The sequence below is a fragment of the Danio aesculapii genome, chromosome 14 (genome assembly GCF_903798145.1).
Source record: "Danio aesculapii chromosome 14, fDanAes4.1, whole genome shotgun sequence".
NCBI classification, from domain to species: Eukaryota; Metazoa; Chordata; class Actinopteri; order Cypriniformes; family Danionidae; genus Danio; species Danio aesculapii.
In genome coordinates, this window is record NC_079448.1 from 1,055,593 (window position 1) to 1,079,919 (window position 24,327).

A 24,327-nucleotide genomic window follows, 5' to 3' on the forward strand; every position below is an offset into this window, starting at 1 on the left:
GCATATGTTTGAGAAGTTGTTTTTTTTATATTTAGAAATAAAATATTTATATCTAATATAAATTGTGTATAAATATGTAAATATTTGCATTCTGAAAAGTTTTGTGTTTTACTTTTGTATTTATTTATACTTTCACTCTAAAACATGCTGGGTTGTCATAACCCAACACTGAGTCAAATATGGACCAACACAATATCGGGTTATTTTTACAATTCGTTTAAAATGACAATTTTATCCCAATGGTTGAGTTTGTCCATATTTGACCCAACACTAAGTTACAACAACCCACTACCCAGCACTTTTAGAGCGTTTGTTTGAGAATTAGTCAAATTAAAACATTTATATCTAATCTAAACTGTATATAAAATAAATAAATATGTAAATATTTGTTTTCAGAATAGTTTTGTCTTTTATCTTTGTATTTACGTTTACTCTAAAACATGCTGGGTTATCATAACACAATGTTGGAACAAACATGGACAAACCTAACTATTTCATTAATAAAATCAACCCAACCTTGTGAGAGTCCATATTTAACTCAGTATTGGGTTACAAGCACTTTTTAGTGTGTAATAAAAATACACAGTACACATATATCTATGGGTGACACGGTGGCGCAGTGGGTAGCACTGTCACCTCACAGCAAGAAGGTTGCTGGTTCGAGTCCCAGCTGGGTCAGTTGGTGTTATTGTGTGGAGTTTGCATGTTCTCCCCGTGTTGGCGTGGGTTTGTGCTGGGTTTGTGCTTTGTCATGCCAACAAAGCTCTATTAAATTGCATTGAATTGAATAGAGGGGCGACACAGTGGCTCGCACTGTGGCCTCACAGCAAGTGTGTATGGGTGTTTCCCAGTGATGGCTGGAAGGACATCCGCTGTGTAAAACATGATGGAATAATTCACGGTTCATTCCACTGTGGCGAACCCTGATTGATAAAGGGACTAAGCTGAAAGAAAATGAATGAATGAAAATAAATAAATACACCCTTGCGTGACGCAGTGGCACAGTGGGTAGCACGTTCGCCTCGCAGCAAGAAGGTCGCTGGTTCGAGCCTCAGCTGGGTCAGTTGACATTTCTGTGTGGAGTTTGCATGTTCCCCTGTGTTGGTGTGGGTTTTCCTCCGGGTGCTCCGGTTTCTCCCACAAGCCCAAAGACATGTGGTATAGGTGAATTGGGTATGCTTAAATTGACCGTAGTGTATGAATGTGTGAATGAGTGTGTATGGCTGTTTCCCAGTGATGGGTTGCAGCTGGAAGGGAATCCGCTGCGTAAAACAGATGCTGGATAAGTTGGCGGATTAATAAAGGGACTGAGCTGAAAAGAAAATGAATGAATGAATGAAATACACCCTTTTTTATTAACTGTTTGACAGCACTGGTAAATACTACAGTATTTTTTACCTATACTATAGTAAACTACTTGATTGACTGGCATAGCGGGGGATACTGTAATATATTTTTGTAATCTAAAAATAAATCTGTCTGATGTGCATAAATGAACACAAACCTCCTTAGGCTTAGGTTTATCTTAAGTTTATTAAGTTTTATCCCAAATCTCTCATTAATCGTCATCTGAATTCTTTATTCTTTGTCAAAATCCTTAAAACCGCTAGATTTTATACACTTGACAACAAGGATTTCATCATTTCAGACTGAATCACATTTATTCTTTGATTTATTTTTAATAAGTACAGTTTAGAAATAAATACGGTTACGCTGAATGACAATTATTTCACCCATATTTAGATATTTTATTTTCACAAAAGAAACACTAAACAGATTTTACATTAATGAATCCTTTAGAATATATAACATCGCCTTTGTAAGTGTAATTCAGTGTGTCTCTTCTTTACCTCAAAGTACAAAACTAAACTAAAACACTAACAAAATGAATCATAAGTCAAAAATATAACACAATAATTGGATGTAAAACATTTAGGAAATTCAGTATGACATTTATATGAACACTCAATCATTAAACATTTACTCTAATTCAAAGTATACATTAGTATTTATATACCGAACGTGATCATATTATTCACTGTGGATGAGTTTATCGGTCTTATATCAGTCTACACTTATTATCACTTGGTTTATATGCATGTCCTCATTTGCTCATCTTCATGTGTGTGTGTGTGTGCGTGTGTGTGTGACAGGCTCCTGTAATGTAGACGGGTGACAGACCTAATGAAGAAAAGCGGATCTCTGATCAGAAAGACGGACATAACTTATGTGCTCATTGAGAAGCAATAGCCTGCATTATTAATACTCAGCTTACCTTACAGACACACACACACACACACACACACACACACACACACACACACACACACACACACACACACACACACACACACACACAAAGAGGCTCCAGTGTGATGCATAATACAGCACAAACTGAATCAATAACAAGCGGTTAGGAGAAAACATTCACTTTAAAGGGCTCCTAGTTTACCGCTTTTTTAAGATTTAATATATTATATATATATATTATAAATTATATATAAGTGTCTCCAGAATGTGTCTGTAAAGATTCAGCTCAAAACACCCATCAGATTATTCATTATAACTTTCTCAATGTGGAAAATTTGAGCCTTGAGGTCACTGTAGCTGTTTTTGCTGCCTGTGCCTTTAATGCAAACGAGCTGGATCTCCCCGCCCACCGTTAAGAGCTGCTGCATCTCACGTCAGAAAAGCAGCACAGTGACAGACAAGAATAAAGAAGATAATCCTTGCTACAGTTACTGTGATCAAAGGTCAGCTTAATTAAAAATTAACCCTAAAATTCAGCTTAATCAAAGGTCGCTCTGGCCGCCCTGGCGACAACACTGTCTGCCTTCAGCTCTGGCGGCGAGAGCGTCAAAATTCGCTTCATTGATCTCGTATTTAAAGGGGCCGTTGCAGCATATCAGTTACATCCCTGCGTAAAAATGCTTTCTAGCGTGAAAATGTTGCGCACTTCTTATCAAATTCATTTAACAACAGAAGATCAAGTGTCATGTGGTGTGGCTTTACTCCTCTTCATTATCCAATATGTCCATATGTCTGAAATATCCTGAAGCAGCAGTACTGTTTTGTACTGTCACAGGAGATTCCCGCTTTATTAAAGAAAAATATACATAACAGTAATGCACATCAGCACGCCAGTAACTTATTTAATGCATGTTCCTGTGAGAAAACATTACAAATAATTGAAAATCTGGCAACCACAATAATCAAACCCTTCGGAACAACTGGTCAGAACCAAAGTTCACAGGTCTGTGTTCTCTGAGCTCCTCTCAAGCGGTGGACTTCTTCATTCTGATTGCTGGCCGCCAAACCGCATCATAGCTCATTATCATAAAGTTAACTTGATTACAAACCCCCCCGACGCCCACACCAGCGAAGACTCGCCACACTGCTCCTCGCCGCTTATCGCTTGTCTCAATAGTTATATTTCCATCCACCTATTTTCATGCGCATTTTGCTTATGTAACTGAGTAGGATAAATGTTTTATCCAATAAGAAAAGATGTGCATAAACTACGATGGAAACACTTTTATTTCAGTATGCGCATTAAAAAAGGTCATGTGATTTTGTTATAGGAGATCATTTGATGATCAAAATGTGTATGAATGGACAAATCATCAGGCTGAGCACGCTGTAAACCATCTGAACTGTTGTTTTGGTCATTCTAAAGCGCCTTACCGTTTAAGTATTTGTGTTATTATATTATTAATGACCTCCAGAATCAAGAGCGTCTGTGCTCCGCGTCTGACACCTTCAAACGCCACCGTGTGTTCACTGCGTGTCAGGATTTTTGCCTTCTGAGGCGCAAGTTATTCATTAGGAGAAGAAAAGATTGACGCAGCTTCTCCTACCACAGTAAATTCAGTTTTTACTGTTGATATTTGGCGCCAGATAATCAGGACGTGATGATTTTGTTCGCTTTGACTCGTTGGATGGAAATGGTGCTTTATTCGCACGTCTTTAATGCGATAATCCAGTTCATTCGCATTTTTGGATGGAAACACAGCTATTGAAAATAAATGACCTCCGGCTACATTGACGCTCTCACCGCTTTCAGTGTGAACGTACGGTAAGAACTTTCCCATCGGTCACTTGATGTATTTGTTGTGGAGTTAATTCAAGCCTTTATGCAACGATGAGTCACACACAATGTCGTTACATTTAAGTCTTCAAGTGCTTTTCAATCTATCAAATCTATCTAATCTGGCCCTATCCTGCCCCTTGTTTATAAGATGTAAATGCATCTCTACTGTCTCTAGAGTGTGTGGTGAAGATTGAGCTGAAAATAGCTCGCAGATAATGTTGTCCAGCTCTCTGGAACTGGCCCTTTTAGGCTTTGCTCCTAATTGTGGGGTTTTGGTGACTGTCGCTTTAAATTCAAATGAGATTGCGCTCTTTTTAGAAGAGGGCGGAGCTACAAATGCCTGTGCGTCAGGATAGTGGCAGATTCAAAAACAAGCCTAGGGCGCCATCTGCTGTTTAACACTAAGCTCAGAGTCCATTCAAGAGAGAATCCCAATAATATCTGGATGCAGCCTTTATGATGCAAGCTGAGATTGCATCACTCAGCGATGCAATGTCAGACACAATGCACTCAGTGGAGTGAGTGACGTCACTGTGACGGGTAGGGTTAGGGGTGGAGTTAGGTGAACGCATTAAAAAGCATTGGATGCAGCTCAGATTGCACTGCACCAGGTCTGCATCCAGACCCTTCTTGAGAATCCCAATGCAATTAAAAAAATTGGAATCGATTTTTGATGGCAGGATTTTACTTTTATTTGAACTATTTCTAATTTACAGTCGAAGTCAGAAGTATTCACCCTTCTGTATATTTTTCCCCAATTTCAGTTTAATAACCCGTCTCTAATAACTGATTTCTGTTATCTTTGCCATGATGACAGCACATCAAGCACTTCAAGACACTTCTATACAGCTTAATGTGACATTTAAAGGCTTAACTAGGTTAATTAGGGTAAAGTTAGGGTAATTAGGCAGGTCATTGTATAACAGTGGTTCACTGGACTGGACATGAACTCAGCATGAGTTGTATAACTTCAAGTAGTCAAATGTCGTTCGTGGTTGCTGGTGCTTTTCCGATGATGAGGATACTCATGAGGAAGACCATGATGAAAAATATCCACATGAAGAATCGGTCCATCACCTTGGCCACCTTCTTCCACTCGGCCACCTTCAGGGCGGTGGTCCTCTGCTCGCGGAAGCAGTTGGCGATGTATTCAACATTGCGGAGCAGCTTTGTGTCGCAGGCCAGACTTCCAGAACGAAAACCACAGTAAACACAGCTCTCACAGCCCAGGGCGAAGGTGGATTTGTGGTCCTCTGGGCAGCAGGGTGGCGGAGATGCTGATATTTTCCCTTTAGGATGAAGCTTGTGGTTGTGACGATGATTCTGGCTGTGGAAGGACTCTGACTCCTCTGTCTGTCCGAACGGAGACGCACAGCTCTCTCCAACCTCAATATAGACATATGCAGATATTCAGTAATTCAATATATCATGATGATGAGCATGCACAATATTAATATTATCGGCACTTCATCATAGAGTGAATAATTATTTATTATTTAAACGTTCAGCGTGCTTTTAAAGAATATTCAGATTGTATTTGCAATGGTTGTACATCACAGCACCAACCTGATCGTCGCTCCTCCCTAAAGGACTGATAGTGCCAGCCTAAAGCCCTGAACGTCCTGCCCTAAAGGACTGATAGCCTCGCCCTAAAGGACAGACAGCTCCACCCTAATGAACTGATAGCCCCTCCTTAACTAACTGATAGCCCTTCCCTGAAGGACTGATAGCCCCGCCCTAAAATACTGACAGCCTCGCCCTAAAGTACTGACAGCTCCACCCTAATGAACTGATAGCCCCTCCTTAACAAACTGATAGCTCCACCCTAAAGGACTGATAATGCCACCCTAAAGACCTGATAGTCATGCCTAAAGAACTGATAGCTCCACCCTAAGAGACTGAAAGCTCCACTCTAAAGGACTGATAGCCCCGCCCTAAAATACTGACAGCTCCACCCTAATTAACTGATAGCCCCTCCTTAATGGACTGATAGCCCTTCCCTAAAGGACTGATAGCCCCTCCCTAAAGTACTGACATCTCCTCCCTAAAGAACTGATAGCCCCTCCTTAACGAACTGATAGCCCTTCCCTAAAGGACTGATAGCTCCATCCTAAAGGACTGATAGCACCACCCTAAAGGACTGACAGCTCCTCCCTAATGAACTGATAGCCCCTCCTTAACGGACTGATAGCCCCTCCTTAACGGACTGATAGCCCTTCCCTAAAGGACTGATAGCTCGACCCTAAAAGACTGATCACTCCTCCCTAAACGGCTGATAGCCCCTCCATAAATGACTAATAGCTCCTCCCTAAAGGACTGATAGCCCCTCCCTAAGGGACTGATAGCCCCTCCCTAAAGGAATGATAGCTCCACCCTAAAGGACTGATAGCCCCTCCCTAAAGGACTGATAGCCCCTCTCTAAAGGACTGATAGCCCCTCTCTAAAGGACTGATAGCCCCTCCCTAAAGGACTGATAGCCCCTCCCTAAATGACTGCTAGCCCCTCCCTAAAGGACTGATAGCCCCTCTCTAAAGGACTGATACACAAAACATTAACAATTTTTGTTATTATACCAAAGTATCCTTTATTGCATCATAGGTCAATACCGTGATAATACCGTATACCATGATAAAAGCGTCAGCAATTAATCGCAACAAGAAAATTGGATACCGTCATAAGCCTACCTCATAGACGAAGAAGATCTTGGACATGTAGTCGATGATGAGCACTTTGGCCCAGTACGGCACCGGTTTGGCCTCCGCACCGCAGAAATGAATGTTCATGATGAAGATGGTCAGAGCGGTGGACGCTGTGATCATAGTCATCGTCGCTATGTAGTATTTAGCTGGAAAAGATATGAATAGAGTTACTCAACTGCTGCCTGTTTGTTTGCATATGCCATATATCAAATTTAATAATTAGCAGATGTGGGAGGTGTACATGACATTATATCTCTATCACAAATGCATGCAACAGCAAACTAAAACACACTAGTCATATAACGATGGGCTCATATCTGTTTTACGGGCAGTTGTGGCCCAACGGTGCATGAATACCCAGCTCAGATACCCTTGAGCAAGGCACTGAACCCCTATGCTCACTGTGTGTGTGTTTGTGTGTTTGCTTACTGGGTCACTGGACGATAGACTCACCGATCGGCAACTAACTTCACTTTCACTTTACGTTCTTGTGGCCCGGTAGAAACTCTTTCATGACCCAGTACTGGGTCACATCTGGGACACTAGATGATAGACTCACCAATCAGAGACTGACTTCACTTTCACCTTCACTTTGACTTTATGTTCTTGCGACCCAGTAGAAACTCTTTCATGACCAGTGCTGGGTCACAACTGGGTCACTAACTGGTAGACGCACTGATCAAAGACTAACTTTACTTTCACTAAACTAATTTTGCTCTCTTGTGGCCTGGTAGATACTCTTCCATGACCCATACTGGGTCACGACTGGGTCACTAGCCAATAGATTCACCAATCAGAGACTAACTTCACTTTCACTTTACGTTCTTGTGGCCCGGTAGAAACTTTTTCATGACCCAGTACTGGGTCACATCTGGGACACTAGATGATAGACTCACCAATCAGAGACTGACTTCACTTTTACATTCACTTTGACTCTATGTTCTTGCAACCCAGTAGAAACTCACCGGTGCTGGGTCACGACTGGGTCACTAGTCGATAGACTCACTGATCAAAGACTAACTTCACTTTCACTAAACTAATTTTGCTCTCTTGTGGCCTGGTAGATACTCTTCCATGACCCATACTGGGTCACGACTGGGTCACTAGCCAATAGATTCACCAATCAGAGACTAACTTCACTTTCACTTTACGTTCTTGTGGCCCGATAGAAACTCTTTCATGACCCAGTACTGGGTCACATCTGGGACACTAGATGATAGACTCACCAATCAGAGACTAACTTCACTTTCACTTTACGTTCTTGCGACCAGATAGAAAATCTTTTATGACCCAGTACTGGGTCATGTTTGGGTAACTAGACGATAGACTCACCAATCAGAGACTAATTTCACCTCCACTTTTACTAAAGTAGCTTTTCATTCTTGCGGCCTGGTAGATAATCTCTTCATAATCACCCGGTACTGGGTCACAACTGGGTCACTGGCCGATAGACTTACTGATCAGAGACTAACTTCACTTTCACATTTACTTTGTGTTCTTGCAGCCTGGTAGAAACTCTTTCACGACCCACATCTGGGTCACTAGACAATAGATTCACCAATCAGAGACTAACTTCACTTTCACTTTACTTGATTGTGGCCCGGTAGAAACTCTTTCATGACCCAGTACTGGGTCACATCTGGGACACTAGATGATAGACTCACCAATCAGAGACTGACTTCACCTTCACTTTACGTTCTTGCAGCCTGGTGGAAACTCTTTCACCACCCGGTACTGGGTCAGGACTGGGTCATTAGACTCACCAATGAGAGGAACGCTCTCAGAGGGAGGCATGCTCTCTGCCACCATCATCTGGAACACAGTGAGCGCCAGCAGCACGGTGACCCCCAGCGAGACCTTCTCCCCGGAGTCTGCGGGCAGGTAGAAGCTGAGCGGCGCCAGGAAGGAGATGAGGAAGCAGGGCAGCAGCAGGTTGATGATGTAGAAGGAGCTGCGGCGCTGCAGCAGGACGGTGTAGGTGATGTCGGGGTAGGGATCTGAGCAGCAGCCGTACATGATCACGTTCTTGGTGGCCGGCATCCCGTGGCATTCCCACTCCACGTTCTCCACGAAGTCCGAGAGGTCTCCGCTGACACTGCCCATCGCGATGTCCACCTGAAGCAGACCAAATTCAATAGTTCAAGATGTATCATGATGGACAGTTTTCACATGTGCGTGTTTCTCAGCAGCAGAAGGCATCATAGTTAGTGAACTCAGAGCGCAGTGAATGAGAGAGGACAACAAATCATTTATCTACAATCCTATTGGCTGAATTAATGACAGAAAAACTCCAGGATGGTGTTATCAAGACTCTCAGAGAAATGAAGACAACAGTGGGAGACTGATAACGGCAGCCAGAAGAGAGAATAAGTTCAGCTGTTGTCAGATGTGTTGCACCTGGTTGCCGTTGTATGTCCAGGAGCCGAATGTGAGGTTGCACTGCTGGCTGTCGAAGGGAAAGTAGGAAACGTCCACCACACAGGAGCTCTTGGTGATGGCCGGAGCGTCCCACGTGATCTCACCGGTGTATCGGAGAACGACATTAGTGTCTACTGGGCCTGAGAAATCATCATCCGCCCTGCAAACACACACACAAACAAATGTAAGCATAAACACACACATAGCACACACAAACACACACATACACATGCAAACACATACATGTGCAATCACAAAACGGTAAAAACACACACACGCAAACACACACAAAAACAAGCACACAAACACACAAAGGTAAAAATACACACGCACCACACACATACACACACATACACATGCAAACACATGCACACACACACACAAACACAGAGACACATACATAGATAGACACCGACATACACACACACACACACGTGTACAAATACACGCACACAAATATTCATACACAAACACATACAAACACAAAACCATGCACACATGCAAACACACACACACCTACATAGATAGACACCGACATACACAAACAACCACACACATGCAAACACACACAAAAAACAAGCACACAAACAAACAAAGGTTAAAAACACACACACACACCACACACATACACATGCAAACACATGCACGCTTACACACAGACATACACACACACAGACACCTACATAGATAGACACAGACATACACACACACATAGATACACACACATACAAACACACACAAAAACAAACACACACACACACATACATGTGCAAACACGCACGCACACATGTAAACACACACACATACACACATGCACACAGACATACAAACACACAGACATCTACATAGATAGACACCGACATACACACACACACAACCACACACACACGCAAACACACACAAAAAATAAGCACACAAACAAAGGTAAAAACACACACACACACACACACACACCACATGCAAACACATGCACGCTTACACACAGACATACACACACACTTAGATACACACACATACAAACACACAACCACACACAGATGCAAACACACACAAAAACAAACACACAAAGCTAAAAACACACACACACATACATTTACAAACACGCGCGCACACAAACGCACACCACAGACATACACATGGAAACATACACCCACACAGAAACACACAGATGTAAACACACATACACACACAAACACAACAATGCAAACAAACACACACACATACATACAGTAAATGCACAGACCCAGAGAAACACAAACACATGCACACACACATACAATGAGAAGACATGAGCAACTGCTTCAGTGTGTGTGTGTGTGTGTGTGTGTGTGTGTGTGTGTGTGTGTGTGTGTGTGTGTGTGTGTGTGTGTGTGCGTGTGTCTATGTGTGTATGTATGGACGTACAATACAGGCGTACTTGTTATACAGCACCAGGTCGGGTCTCCAGACGAGGCTGCTGGGAATGCGGATCACCTCCAGACCGTCATAATCCTCTTTACTCCACTTCAGGTGAGCGTCGTGCCACACCTGCCTGATCCACAGGTACGCGATTAACACCTGGTTCCTCTCGTCCTGCACACACACACGCACAAATACACACATACTGCTGTTAATATTAGATTAGAGAGAAAGAAAGAGAGAGAGAGAAACTAAGAGGTACGTATTTTATACAGTAGGCGGCAAGGTGGCTCAGTGGGTAGTGCTGTCGCCACACACCAAGATGGTCGCTGGTTCGAGCCTCGGCTGGGTCAGTGTGTGGAGTTTGCATGTTCTCCCTGCGTTGGCGTGGGTTTCCCCCACAGTCCAAACACATGCGCTATAGGGGAATTGATCAACTAAACTGGCCGTAGTGTATGAGTGTGAACGAGTATGTATGGGTGTTTCCCAGTACTGGGTTGCAGCTGTGTTTTCAGCAATACTGTTAATTCTACTATCATTTATATTCACTTCTGTTTTGTTTTTGTCCCTGCTTTGTACACTTTGGCATTATGTATCCATGTATATCATGCCAATAAAGTGAATTAAAGTCAATTAAAGAAAAGGAGATGGCTAAAGACACACACACACACACACACACACACACACACACACACACACACACTGCTGTTTATATTAGATTAGAGAGAGAGATATGTGTATTTTATTGTTTAATATGTTTTATAAACTATCATTTATACGTATTAACTTTTATTTTCCCTGCTATGTACATGTTGACAATTTGTACACACACATAGACACACACACACACACTCCGCACTGACCATGTCTTTGATCTGGGACAGTGTGACCTGCAGTGTGACGTTCAGGGATTTGTCGGTGTCGTCCACCGGCCGCAGAGCGCTGGAGTAATCCTCCATCAGATCATTCAACAGCTTGTGTGCGAATCGACCCTGAGCACAGTGAGAGACTGAAACACACACACACACACACACACATACACACATTTCCATTGTTTTTATACTGTGCAACGTTCAACATCAAGTTTCAGAAAGTTTCCTTTATATGATGATGCAGGAATGAAAATGGAAAGTCTGATTATTCAAAACTATTGTTCAGAGAATATTCAGAAATTACCTTTTCATAACTCTAACATATTTTTAATAAGGGATTAGAGGAACCTCACTCAATAAATGAACTCTAAGAAACTTTTCGTAATACATTTATGCGATGGGAGTACATTTAATTTTTGCATGTTCTCTGAATGTTCTGAAACAAATAGACAAGCAATAATGAAAGAAAGAAGATCAATAAACAGAAAACACAGTTCAGAATTAAAACATTAATCAACAACTACTGTTTTTTATTGTTATGTACTGCATCGAGCACTAAACAAGTCTCATTTAATTCAATTCAAGTGTATTTATAGCACTTTTCACAATAATTATTGCTTCAAAGCAGCTAACAAAAGGTGTACATTATTGCATTACAAGTAAATTCGAAATAGTTAAGGTTACTAGTTGCTAATAACTTTTATTAACTAGTAGCTAATAGTTTTTAACAGTTAAACATAGTCAACATGTTCAATGAAGTGTATTTGTGTATTAAGTGTGTGTGTGTGTGTGTGTGTGTGTGTGTCTCGTCGTCGAAGTCTTCGATGAATATTGATGACGTGAGAATATGAATATGCATCATCTCTCACCTTCAGCCAGCAGAAGCGCAGACAGGAGCATGACCTCCATCCAGCGCCGGTTCCTCTCCATCAGCAGATCCTCCAGCTCATCCAGGGCAGATCTTCAGCAGTTTGACCGAAAACAGTGCTCTGTCCGCGGTCACTGGAGCTCCGGGTGTCGCGTGTCGGGCCGCGTAACCGGAGGCGCGCTCTATTCAGCTGTCAATCATGCGCGCGACAGGTGGGCGCGGGCCGGCTGACGGATGATGATGAGGACGGAAATGATGACACCTTCATCATCATTAGCGTGTCCTGAACTGACACTGCAGCGAAATGCAATCTGGGTCATTTGTTTCCGCGCGTTCAGGCTTTGGGTTTAGGGGTGAAAACATGCAGTGTCGGGTATAATTGGCTACAACGTTACTGTAATTAGATTACTGTTCTGCTAGAACAAGGAAAAAATAAATGAAAGAAAGAAAAGTAATGGAAAGAAATAAAAATAAAGCAAAGAAATAAAAAGAAAGAAAAGTAATAGAAAGAAATATAAAGGAAAGAGAAATTAAATTAAAGGAAAGAAAGCAAGAAAATAAAGGATAGAAAGAAAAAGAGGGGAAAAGTAAAGTTAGGGGATTACTTTTCATTTTGATGTAATCACAGTAAGTCCCTTATTTGCTTTTAATTTAACAGTTCTGTACAATCAAGTCAGAGAAGTGGATTAATTGTGTTATTTGTTACTCAAATAGCCAACCCAGGCTCTTTCTGAAAACGTACCCCTATATACATTTCTGCAGAGCACCAAATATGTCCCAGGAGATACGTTTTTTGCAGTTTATGTTTTCGTGAATCCACCAGAGGGCGCTGTGTGTGCTTTTTCAGATCTCAAACTTCTCTCGAGAGTGCCATTCACGCCTGCTGTTCTCACATAAATCCACCAGAGGCCGCTGTCAACTGCCTGATTGACTGACTGACTGATCGACTGAACCACCCTCCTCCTTCCCTAAACCCAGCCAATAGTGTTATCAACAGCACCGATTGACTAAACTGGTAACAGCGGTAAAGCCGTCCATACAGAGGTGAGCAGTCAGCTGGTAAGCGAGAAAAGGAACAGTGTCATAGCGTTCGTTTTAAAAATGAAATGCAGCCATACGTACCTCTGGCTACGTAAATCGTGATCTCCAGAAATGAATGTAGGGCTACGCTTTCAGAATGAGCCTGTGTTGCAACTAGCCTTTATTTTGCAGAATAATTCAGTTTTTCAAATAAAGAAAGTTTATTTGAAGGTTAATCTAGGGGATTTCACCAACACAATCTCACGGCAATTCGTAACTTTTTGATTTAGTGGCTAATTCGTATGAATTCGTACGATCTAATTCGTACAATTTAGTACGATTTGCTCATCCCCCAATGACGGTTGGGTTTAGGGGTGGGGTTAGGTGCCACGCCTCCTTTTTCAAATCGTACAATTTCGTACGACTGAACTCATACGAACTCGTACGAATTAGCCACTAAACTGACAAACTGTAAAATACTTACGTTTTCTCGGTAGATCAGGCTGGATTTCACATGCCTAAAAACAATAAAACAATTAAGGAATAGTTCATGAAAATATAAGATAAAATTTCTGAAAAAAGCAGAGTACTTGTGTGTGTGTATCTCTCTCTCTCTCTCTCTCTCTCTCTCTCTCTCTCTCTATATATATATATATATATATATATATATATATATGACAATTAATCATGATTAATCATTCATTCATTTTCCTTCGGCTTAGTCTCTTTATTAATCAAGAGTCGCCACAGTTGAATGAACCGCCAACTATTCCAGCATAAGATTTACGTAGCAGATGCCCTTCCAGCTGCAACCCATCACTGGGAAACACCCATACATTCTTCTTCACACACATACACTACGGACCATTTAGCCTACACAATTCCCCTATAGCGCATGTGTTTAGACTGTGGGGGAAACCGGAGCACCCACAGGAAACCCACACCAACACGGGGAGAACATGCAAACTCCACACTGAAACACCAACTGACCCAGCCGGGACTCGATCCAGCCACCTTTTTTCTGTGAGGTGACAGCGCTACCCACTGCGCATGATTAATCCAAAATAAAAGTTTGTATTTGTAAAGTGTGTACTCCCATGCAGTGGCTCATATAGAAATGAACACAATGATGTTGTAATAATAACGACTCAATATCTCGAAATTCGTGATCGTTAGAATGAGATATTCATTCAATCATTCATTTTCTTTTCGGCTTAAGCAGGTCGCACACCAGAAGCGTCGCTCGGCGCCAGTTATAAGTATATCACACACCAGTATATGACACGGCGTGCACATGACAGTTAAGTATTACATACTAAACGAGCACATTCGCATGATATTTAACATGAAACTAATCAGATGGCACTTTGTGGCACGGCAAGAATATAAATAGCGTCCTGAGTTGTGGTTGGGCGCTGCCGACAGCCGCCAACTTGCGGCGCCGTTGTGTGTGAAACCTATGATTAGAATTCTGTATTGTATGGTGCTGCATGGTGTGTGACCCCATTTAGTCCCTGGGGTCGCCACAGCGGAATGAACCGCCAACTTTTCCAGCATATGTTTTATGCAGCGGATGCCCTTCAAGCTGCAAAAGAGAACTAGGACAATAATAGGATATTACCTCATAATAATGATAATGAGATCAGTTTTCTGTTTTGTTTTGTGTTTTTTTTTCTCACAGTGCGATTCAGGGCTTCTGTGGTGTACTCACTGCAAAATTTGTCTTGTTTTCATAAAAAAAGTTTAAAATGAAGTGAGTTTTTCCTTAAAACAAGCTGAATAATTTACCAATGGGGAAGAAAAATAATCCTGTTTTCACTGAGATTATTTATTTAGATTATTTAGCTTGTTTAAAGTAAAACTCACTTCATTTTGACTCATTATTTCTGAAAACAATGCAATATATTTTGCTAGTCTAGGAAATGCTTCTTGATTTAAGAGGATGTAGATATTTGGACTAGAAACCAGAGTAAGAAACTATTTTTTTGCAGTGAAGGAAGATGTACTGAAGAATGCTGTAAAAACAACCACTGACTCTTTTATAGTTCCTACTATGAATGTCCATCTATGCATTTCCCCCCAGCATTCTTCAAAATATCTTGTTTTGCATTCAACAGAAGAAAGAAACTCATACAAGTTTCCACCACTTGAGTAAATGTTGATTTGGTGTGTACTGTCTCTTTAAGGTCATACGATCAGCTGATGGAGGTTAACTCTCCTTTCAGCACACAGATACACATCGAGCCAAGAGAAACACGACAAAACTGCGGACACACGAGAGCCCTGATCCACCTGGATTACAACCAGACGACATACACAAGCAGTTCACTTTAAAGTGCACATGGAATCCAAACTAACCATATTGATTTAGTTAGCTCACATTGCTAGTGTTGTGCTGAACTATTCATCTGTGCAGGTCATTAAGAACAAAACAAATGTTTGCCCTTGTAATCTAAAACTAAAATCTGAAGATGCACTTGCATGAAGATGCATGTTTCTTTTCAGTTCAATTCTCAGATTAGGTCTGTCTGCAGTATTTGGATATACTTAACCACACCCCTCCAGCTGTCAGTTTTGTCATCTTTATGGCAACAAACAGAAATGTTGTGCAGGAGGAGTCTGTTAGGTTGTAATAACTCTCCCCAAACCCTTTTCCCTATCTTTCTCTATGAAACATCTACTTTACTATATCCAATCAGCTCGCAGTGGACAAAAACAAGCCACGCCCACTGAGATTTAATTTAATATTCTGTTTTTCAGCAACTGGGACACAATATGACAAAAAAAAATGTTGCAGCTTCCAGTTCATGCGGATTTGAATAGAAAATACAGTAGAGAAAATGATTACCGTGTCAGAATTACAGAAGCCTGTTCTCACCTCATAATCAAAATGTTTAAAAAGTGCATCGCGACTTCTTATCTCAGAATTGCATAATACAAACTCACTTTATTCTCAGAATTGTGAGATCTAAACTCAAAAATACAAGTTAAAACAGAATTGAGAGATATGAACTCACGATAAAGTCACATTTCTGAGTTGTAAAGTCAGAATACTGAGAAATAAAGTCAGAATTGTGAGTTTGCATCATGCAATTCTGAGATAAAAGGAAAAAAAAAAAAATCACAGGAGGGCTAATAATTTTGACTTTAACTGTATATACAGTATATATATTTTATATATAGTGTTTATATATATTTATATATATATATATATATATATATTATTTTTATATATATATATATATATACATATTTTTATTATTCAGACTTAATGTGCACATGTTATTATTACTCAGACATAATGAAAAATGACTAAAAATATTTGGTTTGGGGCGTCACTGTGGCGTAATGGGTAGCACAATCACCTCACAGCATGAAGGTCACTAGTTTGAGTCCCGGCTGGGTCAGTTGGTGTTTCTGTGTGGAGTTTGCATGTTCTCCCCGTGTTGGTGTGGGTTTCCTCCGGGTGCTCCGGTTTCCCCCACAGTCCAAACACATGCGCTATAGGGGAACTGATAAACTAAATTGGCCATAGTGTATGAGTGTGTGTGTGTGTGAGAGAGAGAGAGAGAATGAGTGTGTATGGGTGTTTCCCAGAACTGGGTTGTGGCTGAAAGGGCATCCGCTGTGTAAAACATATGCTGGAATAGTTGGTGGTTCATTCTGCTGTGGTGACCCCTGATAAATAAGGGATTAAGCCCAAGGAAAATGAATATACAATACATGTATAAATCTGTAAACTGTACATTGTATTGATTTATTTTCTGATCGTGGCTTTGGGGAACTCTGAATCATATTTACTCATATTTAGTAATTCATAATAATTCATATTTAGTCAGTGGTTTCCAAAAGTCACACCAAAATATTATACACACTCTCACACACACACACACACACACACACACTAAATAATCAGATAAAATCCAAACACAGATCATCCACACGTCGTGTGCTCAGCCATCAAACTGGTGTTTATTTCACTATTCCACAAAGCAATAATAAATAAAGGCATTGCCACATCGCTTTAATTTATACAGACTTTAATAGCTTTATTTACAGATCAACTCTCGTCTTTTGTGTATTTGCGCACGCTTGTGTCTGTGTGTGTGTGTGTTTTCCAGTCTTCACTGTTTGAGATTAACATCTAGGAGTGATGATAAGAGTCTGTTTGACACCGTTTTTAAAAATGGAACCCAAATGTTTCCCGGATCAAAGGGCCAATGATTGTGCAGGAGGGAGACGACAGCAGTGCTGATTGGCTGTGAGTGTGTGAGGGGGCGGAGCTACTGCTGGACCCTTCTGAAGGAGATGATGATGATGATTATGAAGAAAGAAATAAAAAGGCACATCCAAAGCAAAATGAGTAAAGAGAAGAAAGAGATGGAGAGGGGAAATGGATGATCTTTTACTCACTCTCATGTTGTTCCAAACCTGCATTATACTGTACACAAGGAAATGAATAGAGCTCTGTCTGTCACATCAGCAGCACTTTCTGTATACAGCATACAATTCAGAACAACATAAAGAGGATTTCAGATCAGAATGGAGAAAGAGGAGGAAGATGGAGATGAAGAGAGGCTGCTGGGTTGTTATGAAGGACTGATTTCAGAGGGTTTGGGTCAGATAAGGTGCTTTGGCCCCTTCAGGATGCACTCAGTTGCTAAGCAACAGTTCTGTCGCCGTCTCCACGTCCCAGGATTTTGACGACAGCGCCACTATTACTGCATTCTGCCGAGAAGAGAAGATCCACACGTCACAAAATAATACAGACATAAATCACAAAAACATATTAGTGCTAGGCAATAATTAATCACATCCAAAATAAACGTTTGTTTTGACATAATTTAAGTGTGGGTACTGTGTATATTTATGTACACTCACTGGCCACTTTATTAGGTACACCTCCAGTACTGAGTCGGACCCCCTATTGCCTTCAGAACCGCCTTAATCCTTCATGGCAAAGATTCAACAAGGTACTGGAAATATTCCTCAGAGAATTTGGTCCATATTAACATGATAGCATCACACAGTTGCTGCAGATTTGCTGCACATCCATGATGCCAATCTCCCGTTCCACCACATCTCAAAGGTGCTCTATTGGTTTGAGCTCTGGGGACTGTGGAGGCCATTTGAGTACAGTGAACTCATTGTCATGTTCAAGAAACCAGTCTGAGATGATTTGTGCTTTATGACATGGTGCGTTATCCTGCTGGAAGTAGCCATCAGAAGATGGAGACACTGTGCTCATAAAGGGATGGACATGGTCAGAACAATACTCAGGTAGGCTGTGGTGTTGACACCATGCTCAATTGGTACTAATGGACCCAAAGTGTGCCAAGAAAATCTCCCCCACACCATTACACCACCAGCAGCAGCCTAAACTGCTGATACAAGGCAGGATGGATCCATGCTTTCATGTTGTTGAGGCCAAATTGTGAGCCGAGCATCCGAATGTGGCAGCAGAAATGGAGACTCATCAGACCAGGCAACGTTTCTCCAATCTTCTATTGTCCAGTTTTGGTGAGCCTGTGTGAATTGTAGCCTCAGTTTCCTGTTCTTAGCTGACAGGAGCGGCACCCGGTGTGGTCTTCTGCTGCTGTAGCCCATCCGCCTCAAGGTTGGACGTGTTGTGTGTTCAGAGATGCTCTTCTGCAGACCTCGGTTGTAACGAGTGCTTATTTGAGTTACTGTTGCCTTTCTATCAGCTGGAACCAGTCTGGCCATTCTCCTCTGACCTCTGGCATCAACAAGGCATTTGCGTCCACAGAACTGCCGCTCACTGGATATTTCCTCTTTGTCGGACCATTCTCTGTAAACCCTAGAGATGGTTGTGCGTGAAAATCCCAGTAGATCAGCAGTTTCTGAAATACTCAGAGCAGCCCGTCTGGCACCAACAACCATGCCACGTTCAGCGTCTCTTAAATCCCCTTTCTTCCCCATTCTGATGCTCGCTTTGACCTGCAGCAGATCGTCTTGACCATGTCTACATGCCTACATGCAGTGAGCTGCTGCCATGTGATTGGCTGATTAGAAATGTGCTTTAACGAGCAGTTGGACAGGTGTACCTAATAAAGTGGGCGGCCAGTGTTTATATAAATACACACATGCATGCATCTTTTTGAAAAAAATGTTTATTTATATAGTTTTATATGTATATAATACAAATTATATATAAATTTAAATATCTACTGATGACTGTGCTGATTGTCTGTGCATCCCTGCGTGCTTTCCAGGGGAATATTTCACAGAAATGCCACACAAAAAGCATAGGCGATGACTTTCTTTCAAATTGCATGTGATGTACAGAAGTGTGATGTAAATGTGTGTGTGTGTGTGTTTACTCACTTTATCGAATCCCATGGCACAGAGTTTGTCTATTTTGCGTGTGTATTCGGGGCTGGAGACGGGAGCTCCAGCGTAAACATGTGACCAGAGTCGAGCCGTCTGTTTGAACATCTCTGGGTTCTGCTTATACTGACAGACAGAAAACACACGGAGGAAAAACAGGAAGTGACCACAGCATCTTCACTCCATCACAAACACTGCCCATCAAGACCTTCAGAATCACGGTTAAAAGGCTAGTCTTATGTAAATCAGCAGAGCTACACTGCAAAAAATGCATGTCTTACAGATAGTTTTTGTCTCATTTCTAGTCCAAATATCCATCAGAGAGATTTTCTAGACATGCAAAATATATTGTGTTGTTTTCATAAATAAGGAGTCAAAATGAAGTGAGTTTATCCTTAAAACAAGCTAAATAATCTGACAACGGGGAAGCAAATAATGTTATTTCAAAGTGAAAACAAGATCAGTTTTCTTCCCCCATTGTCTGATTATTTTGCTTGTTTTAAGGAAAAACTCACTTCATTTTGGCATATTATTTCTAAAAACATCACAATATTTTGTTGCTTTTCTAAAAAATGCTTCTTGATCTAAGAATTGGTCGATATGTGGACTAGAAACAGGACAAAAACTCAAAGGAAAGCTTTTTTAGCAGTGTGCAGTCCTTCTCTGATGATGTCAGTTGGACTGATAGGGTGAAATTTGCTTAGCCACGCCCCTCTAACTATCAGTTTGCTGTGATTTAAAAATGGGAGGGGCTCAAAAATAAACCGCACCCCCTCGATTCTCTTCAAGACACTAAGGGTGCTTTCATACTTGGCCTGAATGACTCGTCCGAACCCAAGATCAATAGTGTGAGAGCCCCTCTTTCAGGTGGACTCGGGTACGATTCAAGGGTGCCCACCTGAGTTCAGAAGACACATTCACACTAGCTAAACATACCGTTTACTCAATCGTCAAATAAACCCGTGTGCAGACCAAAAGTGCAAGTGTGAAAGCACCCTAAATTAACTATGTTATACCGCTAAATTTTGCTACCACTTCCACATTTACACACACACTCTCACACATTTACACACACATACCTGATTGGCAACTACTGCGTCCTGCGGGTCATCAGGCTCAGCTGCGGCCAGAAGAGCCTGGAGTGACAATAACACTGTTCTCAGAGTCATCGCTGCTGCCCTGAAACACACACACACACACACACACACACACGTTTGAACATACAGAGAGACACATAAACACATACACATTTATACATACATACATACATGTGTGCGCACATAATCACACACATGCATATATACACACACAGACACATAAACACACATGCGCGCACACAGATGTGTGCACACAAACAGATGCACACTTGCAGAGACACATGAACATAAATAGACAGAAACACACACATGCACACAGACGCATAAACATACACACACACGTGACACAAACATACACAACTACACACAAACACATGCAAACAAACACACACGCACAGAAACAATCACACACAGTGACACATAAACATACAGACACATCAAAACATGCGCCTGCTCGCGCACACACACACACGCACACACACACACACACATATATGCACATATACAGAGACACAAATAAACACACAGAGACACATAAACACACAAATACAGAAACAAACACCACATACGGACACAGACATTACCAAATACACACAAACAAAGACACATGAACAAAAACGCACACACATGCATACCTGTACACACACAAACAAGCAAACACACACTCAGACACAAACACACATAAACAAATACACACACAGAGACACACAGTGGAGATCTTACCACTGGTCCTTCAGGATGTCCAGACAGATGGCTCCTGTTACTGAGCTGATGTTGGGATGCCAGATCTTGGTAATAAAGCGAACCTGAAACACACCAGCAGACACAGAAATGTCGAGCTATGAAGAGTCAGCAAACGAAAAGGCTGATCTGCAGACCTGCTCACCTTTGGTGGATTAAATGGATATGTCTCTGGGATCTTAATCTCTAGCTGATATCTGCCACCTGCAGAACAACACAAGACAAAACAGAAAGTCAATGCCACCCAATGGCAGTACTGCAGAGTTCAGGAAACATTAATTACTGCAGACTCATTGGCAATCAGTTAAGCTAACACACAGAGATCAGAATTATTATTTAATGTTCTCTCACCTTCATAAGGCGTGTCTGGTGGTCCTGCGATCTCCCCCTTCAGTTCTGTGAAATTCTCATCTACTAAATCCACCTTGATCTGGTTTTTACTCGTCTGTGAAAATAAAATGTTATGAAAATTAGTCAAAAAACTATGTTAAAACATTCATTCATTCATTCTCCTTCGGCTTAGTCCCTTTATTAATTAGGGGTCGCCACAACGGAGTGAACCGCCAACTATTCCAGCATATGTTTTACACAGCGGATGCCCTTCCAGCTGCAACCCAGTACTGGGAAACCATACACACTGATTCACACACATACACTACGGCCAATTTAGTTATTCAATTCCCCTAAAGCGCATGTGTTTGGACTGTGGGGGAAACCGGATCACCCGGAGGAAACCCACGCCAACACGGGGAGAATATGCAAACTCCACACAGAAACGCCAGCTGACCCAGCCGAGTCTCGAACCAGCAACCTCCTTGCTGTGAGGCCAGTGCGACACCACTGAGCCACTGTGTCACCTATATTAAAACACTTCTGCAGAATTATATAAATTTGATTGTCAAAATAAGAGCAGAAATGCCTTGAAAATATTATTGTTAATGACTTTCACAGGCTAAAACCCAAATGCTTAACAATATAAAAGGCAAACCCTGCTGAAAAATCCAGCTTAAACCAGCCTAAGTTGGTTGGCTGGTTTTAGCTGGTTGACCAGCCTAGTTTTAGAGGGGTTTTGGCCATTTCCAGCCTGGTCTTAGCTGGTCAGGCTGGAAAATGACCAGCTAAAACCAGCCTGGTTTAAGCTGGACATAGCTGGTTTTGGCTGGGCTCCCAGCCTGGTTAGGCTGGTCAAGCTGGTTTTAGCTGGTCATCTCCCAGCCTGACCAGCTAGGACCAGGCTGTAAATGGCCAAAACCCTTCTAAAACCAGGCTGGTCAACCAGTTAAAACCAGCCAACCAGCCTAGGTTGGTTTAAGATGTTTTTTTCAGTAGGGAAACCAAGCAAACCCTAAACCACACAGCCAAAACTACAAATGTTAACCCTTAAAGTTCCAGCTCACTCAAACACACTGCAGTTATATGAATACAGTGATGACATTAAACTATAAATGCTACTGATAGATCACTTACTATGGTATTTACACTGAACAGGGTAATTTTAAATCAGTTTAATTATAGTTTATCATTAAAACAAAACAAAACACAAAATGTGCACAGTTTAAACAACGTAAATGTTAAGAGTGCCAGTTTAAGGAATAATAATAAACAGTATTACCTGATGGTTTTGGTACCATGGTAATACTATGATATTTTTTCCACTTTATTTGAGGGTGACAGTATTGACAACATAAAGTCAGATTGACAGCTCATTGCAGTATATTATAGACAATATCAACAATAAGCTAATAAGTATTAAAGAGCAGTCAGTAATGAGCTGAATGTGCTGAAGTTCAGACTAGTGTTAAGTGTCACACAGCGTTCAATAAACACATTTATTAAATCCCCACACACAGTATTTGCAACATAAACAACATTATCAAGTCACGAATGAAAGTTGTAATGAAAACGTGTTTAATAATAGTAAATTTACGTTATCGCCGCCGTGATTCTGTCGATGCTAAACGATGCTATAGGACACAGCCTTGATATAAAACAACAATAAAAGTTGAAAAACACAACAAATGATTGGAATGATCGCGTAAATTACCTGTCGTGCGTGTAAAATATTGTTTAACAGTCAAATGTGATGTTAAATATTGTAAATGTGTGTTTATGAAGCACTAGCTGGCCTGCAGTTAGCACGCGGCTAATCACATACACACACAGGCCTTTATGTTAAAACACCATAAACACACAGAGAAAAACACATTTATTCAGTGCAGAAACACAACAAGCTCTGCAGAATCGAGCGAATAAGCACATTTAGACGCCAGAACTGTGATGAGAGCGGCTTTGGTGGATTCAGACTGGTGTAAATACGGTTCGGCCTGGACCGAACAAACATCTCCAAACATCCCAAAACCAGCCGTCAGACACAACAAACACACACTAAACTGCATCTCTCAATGCACGAGTCAAACCACTGCAGAACCGTGTGTGTGTGTATGTGTGATTCACAACTGACCAGTCCATCATCTGACATAATTAATGCACGTGTGTGCGTCAGAAAGATGATTGACAGCTGTCAGGTGAAATGCACGCGTGTGTGTGTATGTGTGTTTGTTAAATAAACGCACCTCTTCGCTTTTCAGAACCTCTTTAAACTCCCGTTTGATCCGCTGAACCGCGATGTTGGCCATGCTGTTCATACACACACACACACGCACGCACACACGCGCGCGCGCGCGCACACACACACACACACACACACACACATACACACACACACACACAATGAAAATGTGCAAAAGTGCACAGTTGTACACCCTATGCTACTATC

The 24,327-nt window shown here is 41.5% G+C and overlaps 2 protein-coding genes across 2 annotated transcripts; both read right to left on the bottom strand.

Annotated features, from left to right (window-relative positions):
- Positions 1-4,191: 4,191 nt before the first annotated feature.
- Positions 4,192-12,517, bottom strand: LOC130240760 (neuronal acetylcholine receptor subunit alpha-9-II). The gene is made up of 7 exons (XM_056472396.1): positions 12,347-12,517; positions 11,469-11,614; positions 10,625-10,779; positions 9,187-9,367; positions 8,553-8,904; positions 6,775-6,935; positions 4,192-5,476 (listed from the first exon to the last, which is right to left on the bottom strand). Exons 1-7 carry the CDS (start codon positions 12,405-12,407, stop codon positions 5,069-5,071), a joined length of 1,464 nt encoding a protein of 487 aa, XP_056328371.1. The 5' UTR covers positions 12,408-12,517; the 3' UTR covers positions 4,192-5,068.
- A 4,784-nt stretch (positions 12,518-17,301) lies between these two features.
- ube2ka (ubiquitin-conjugating enzyme E2Ka (UBC1 homolog, yeast)) lies at positions 17,302-24,224 on the bottom strand. The gene is made up of 7 exons (XM_056472840.1): positions 24,125-24,224; positions 21,903-21,996; positions 21,697-21,755; positions 21,534-21,616; positions 20,793-20,892; positions 19,711-19,839; positions 17,302-18,093 (listed from the first exon to the last, which is right to left on the bottom strand). Exons 1-7 carry the CDS (start codon positions 24,194-24,196, stop codon positions 18,019-18,021), a joined length of 612 nt encoding a protein of 203 aa, XP_056328815.1. The 5' UTR covers positions 24,197-24,224; the 3' UTR covers positions 17,302-18,018.
- Positions 24,225-24,327: the final 103 nt, after the last annotated feature.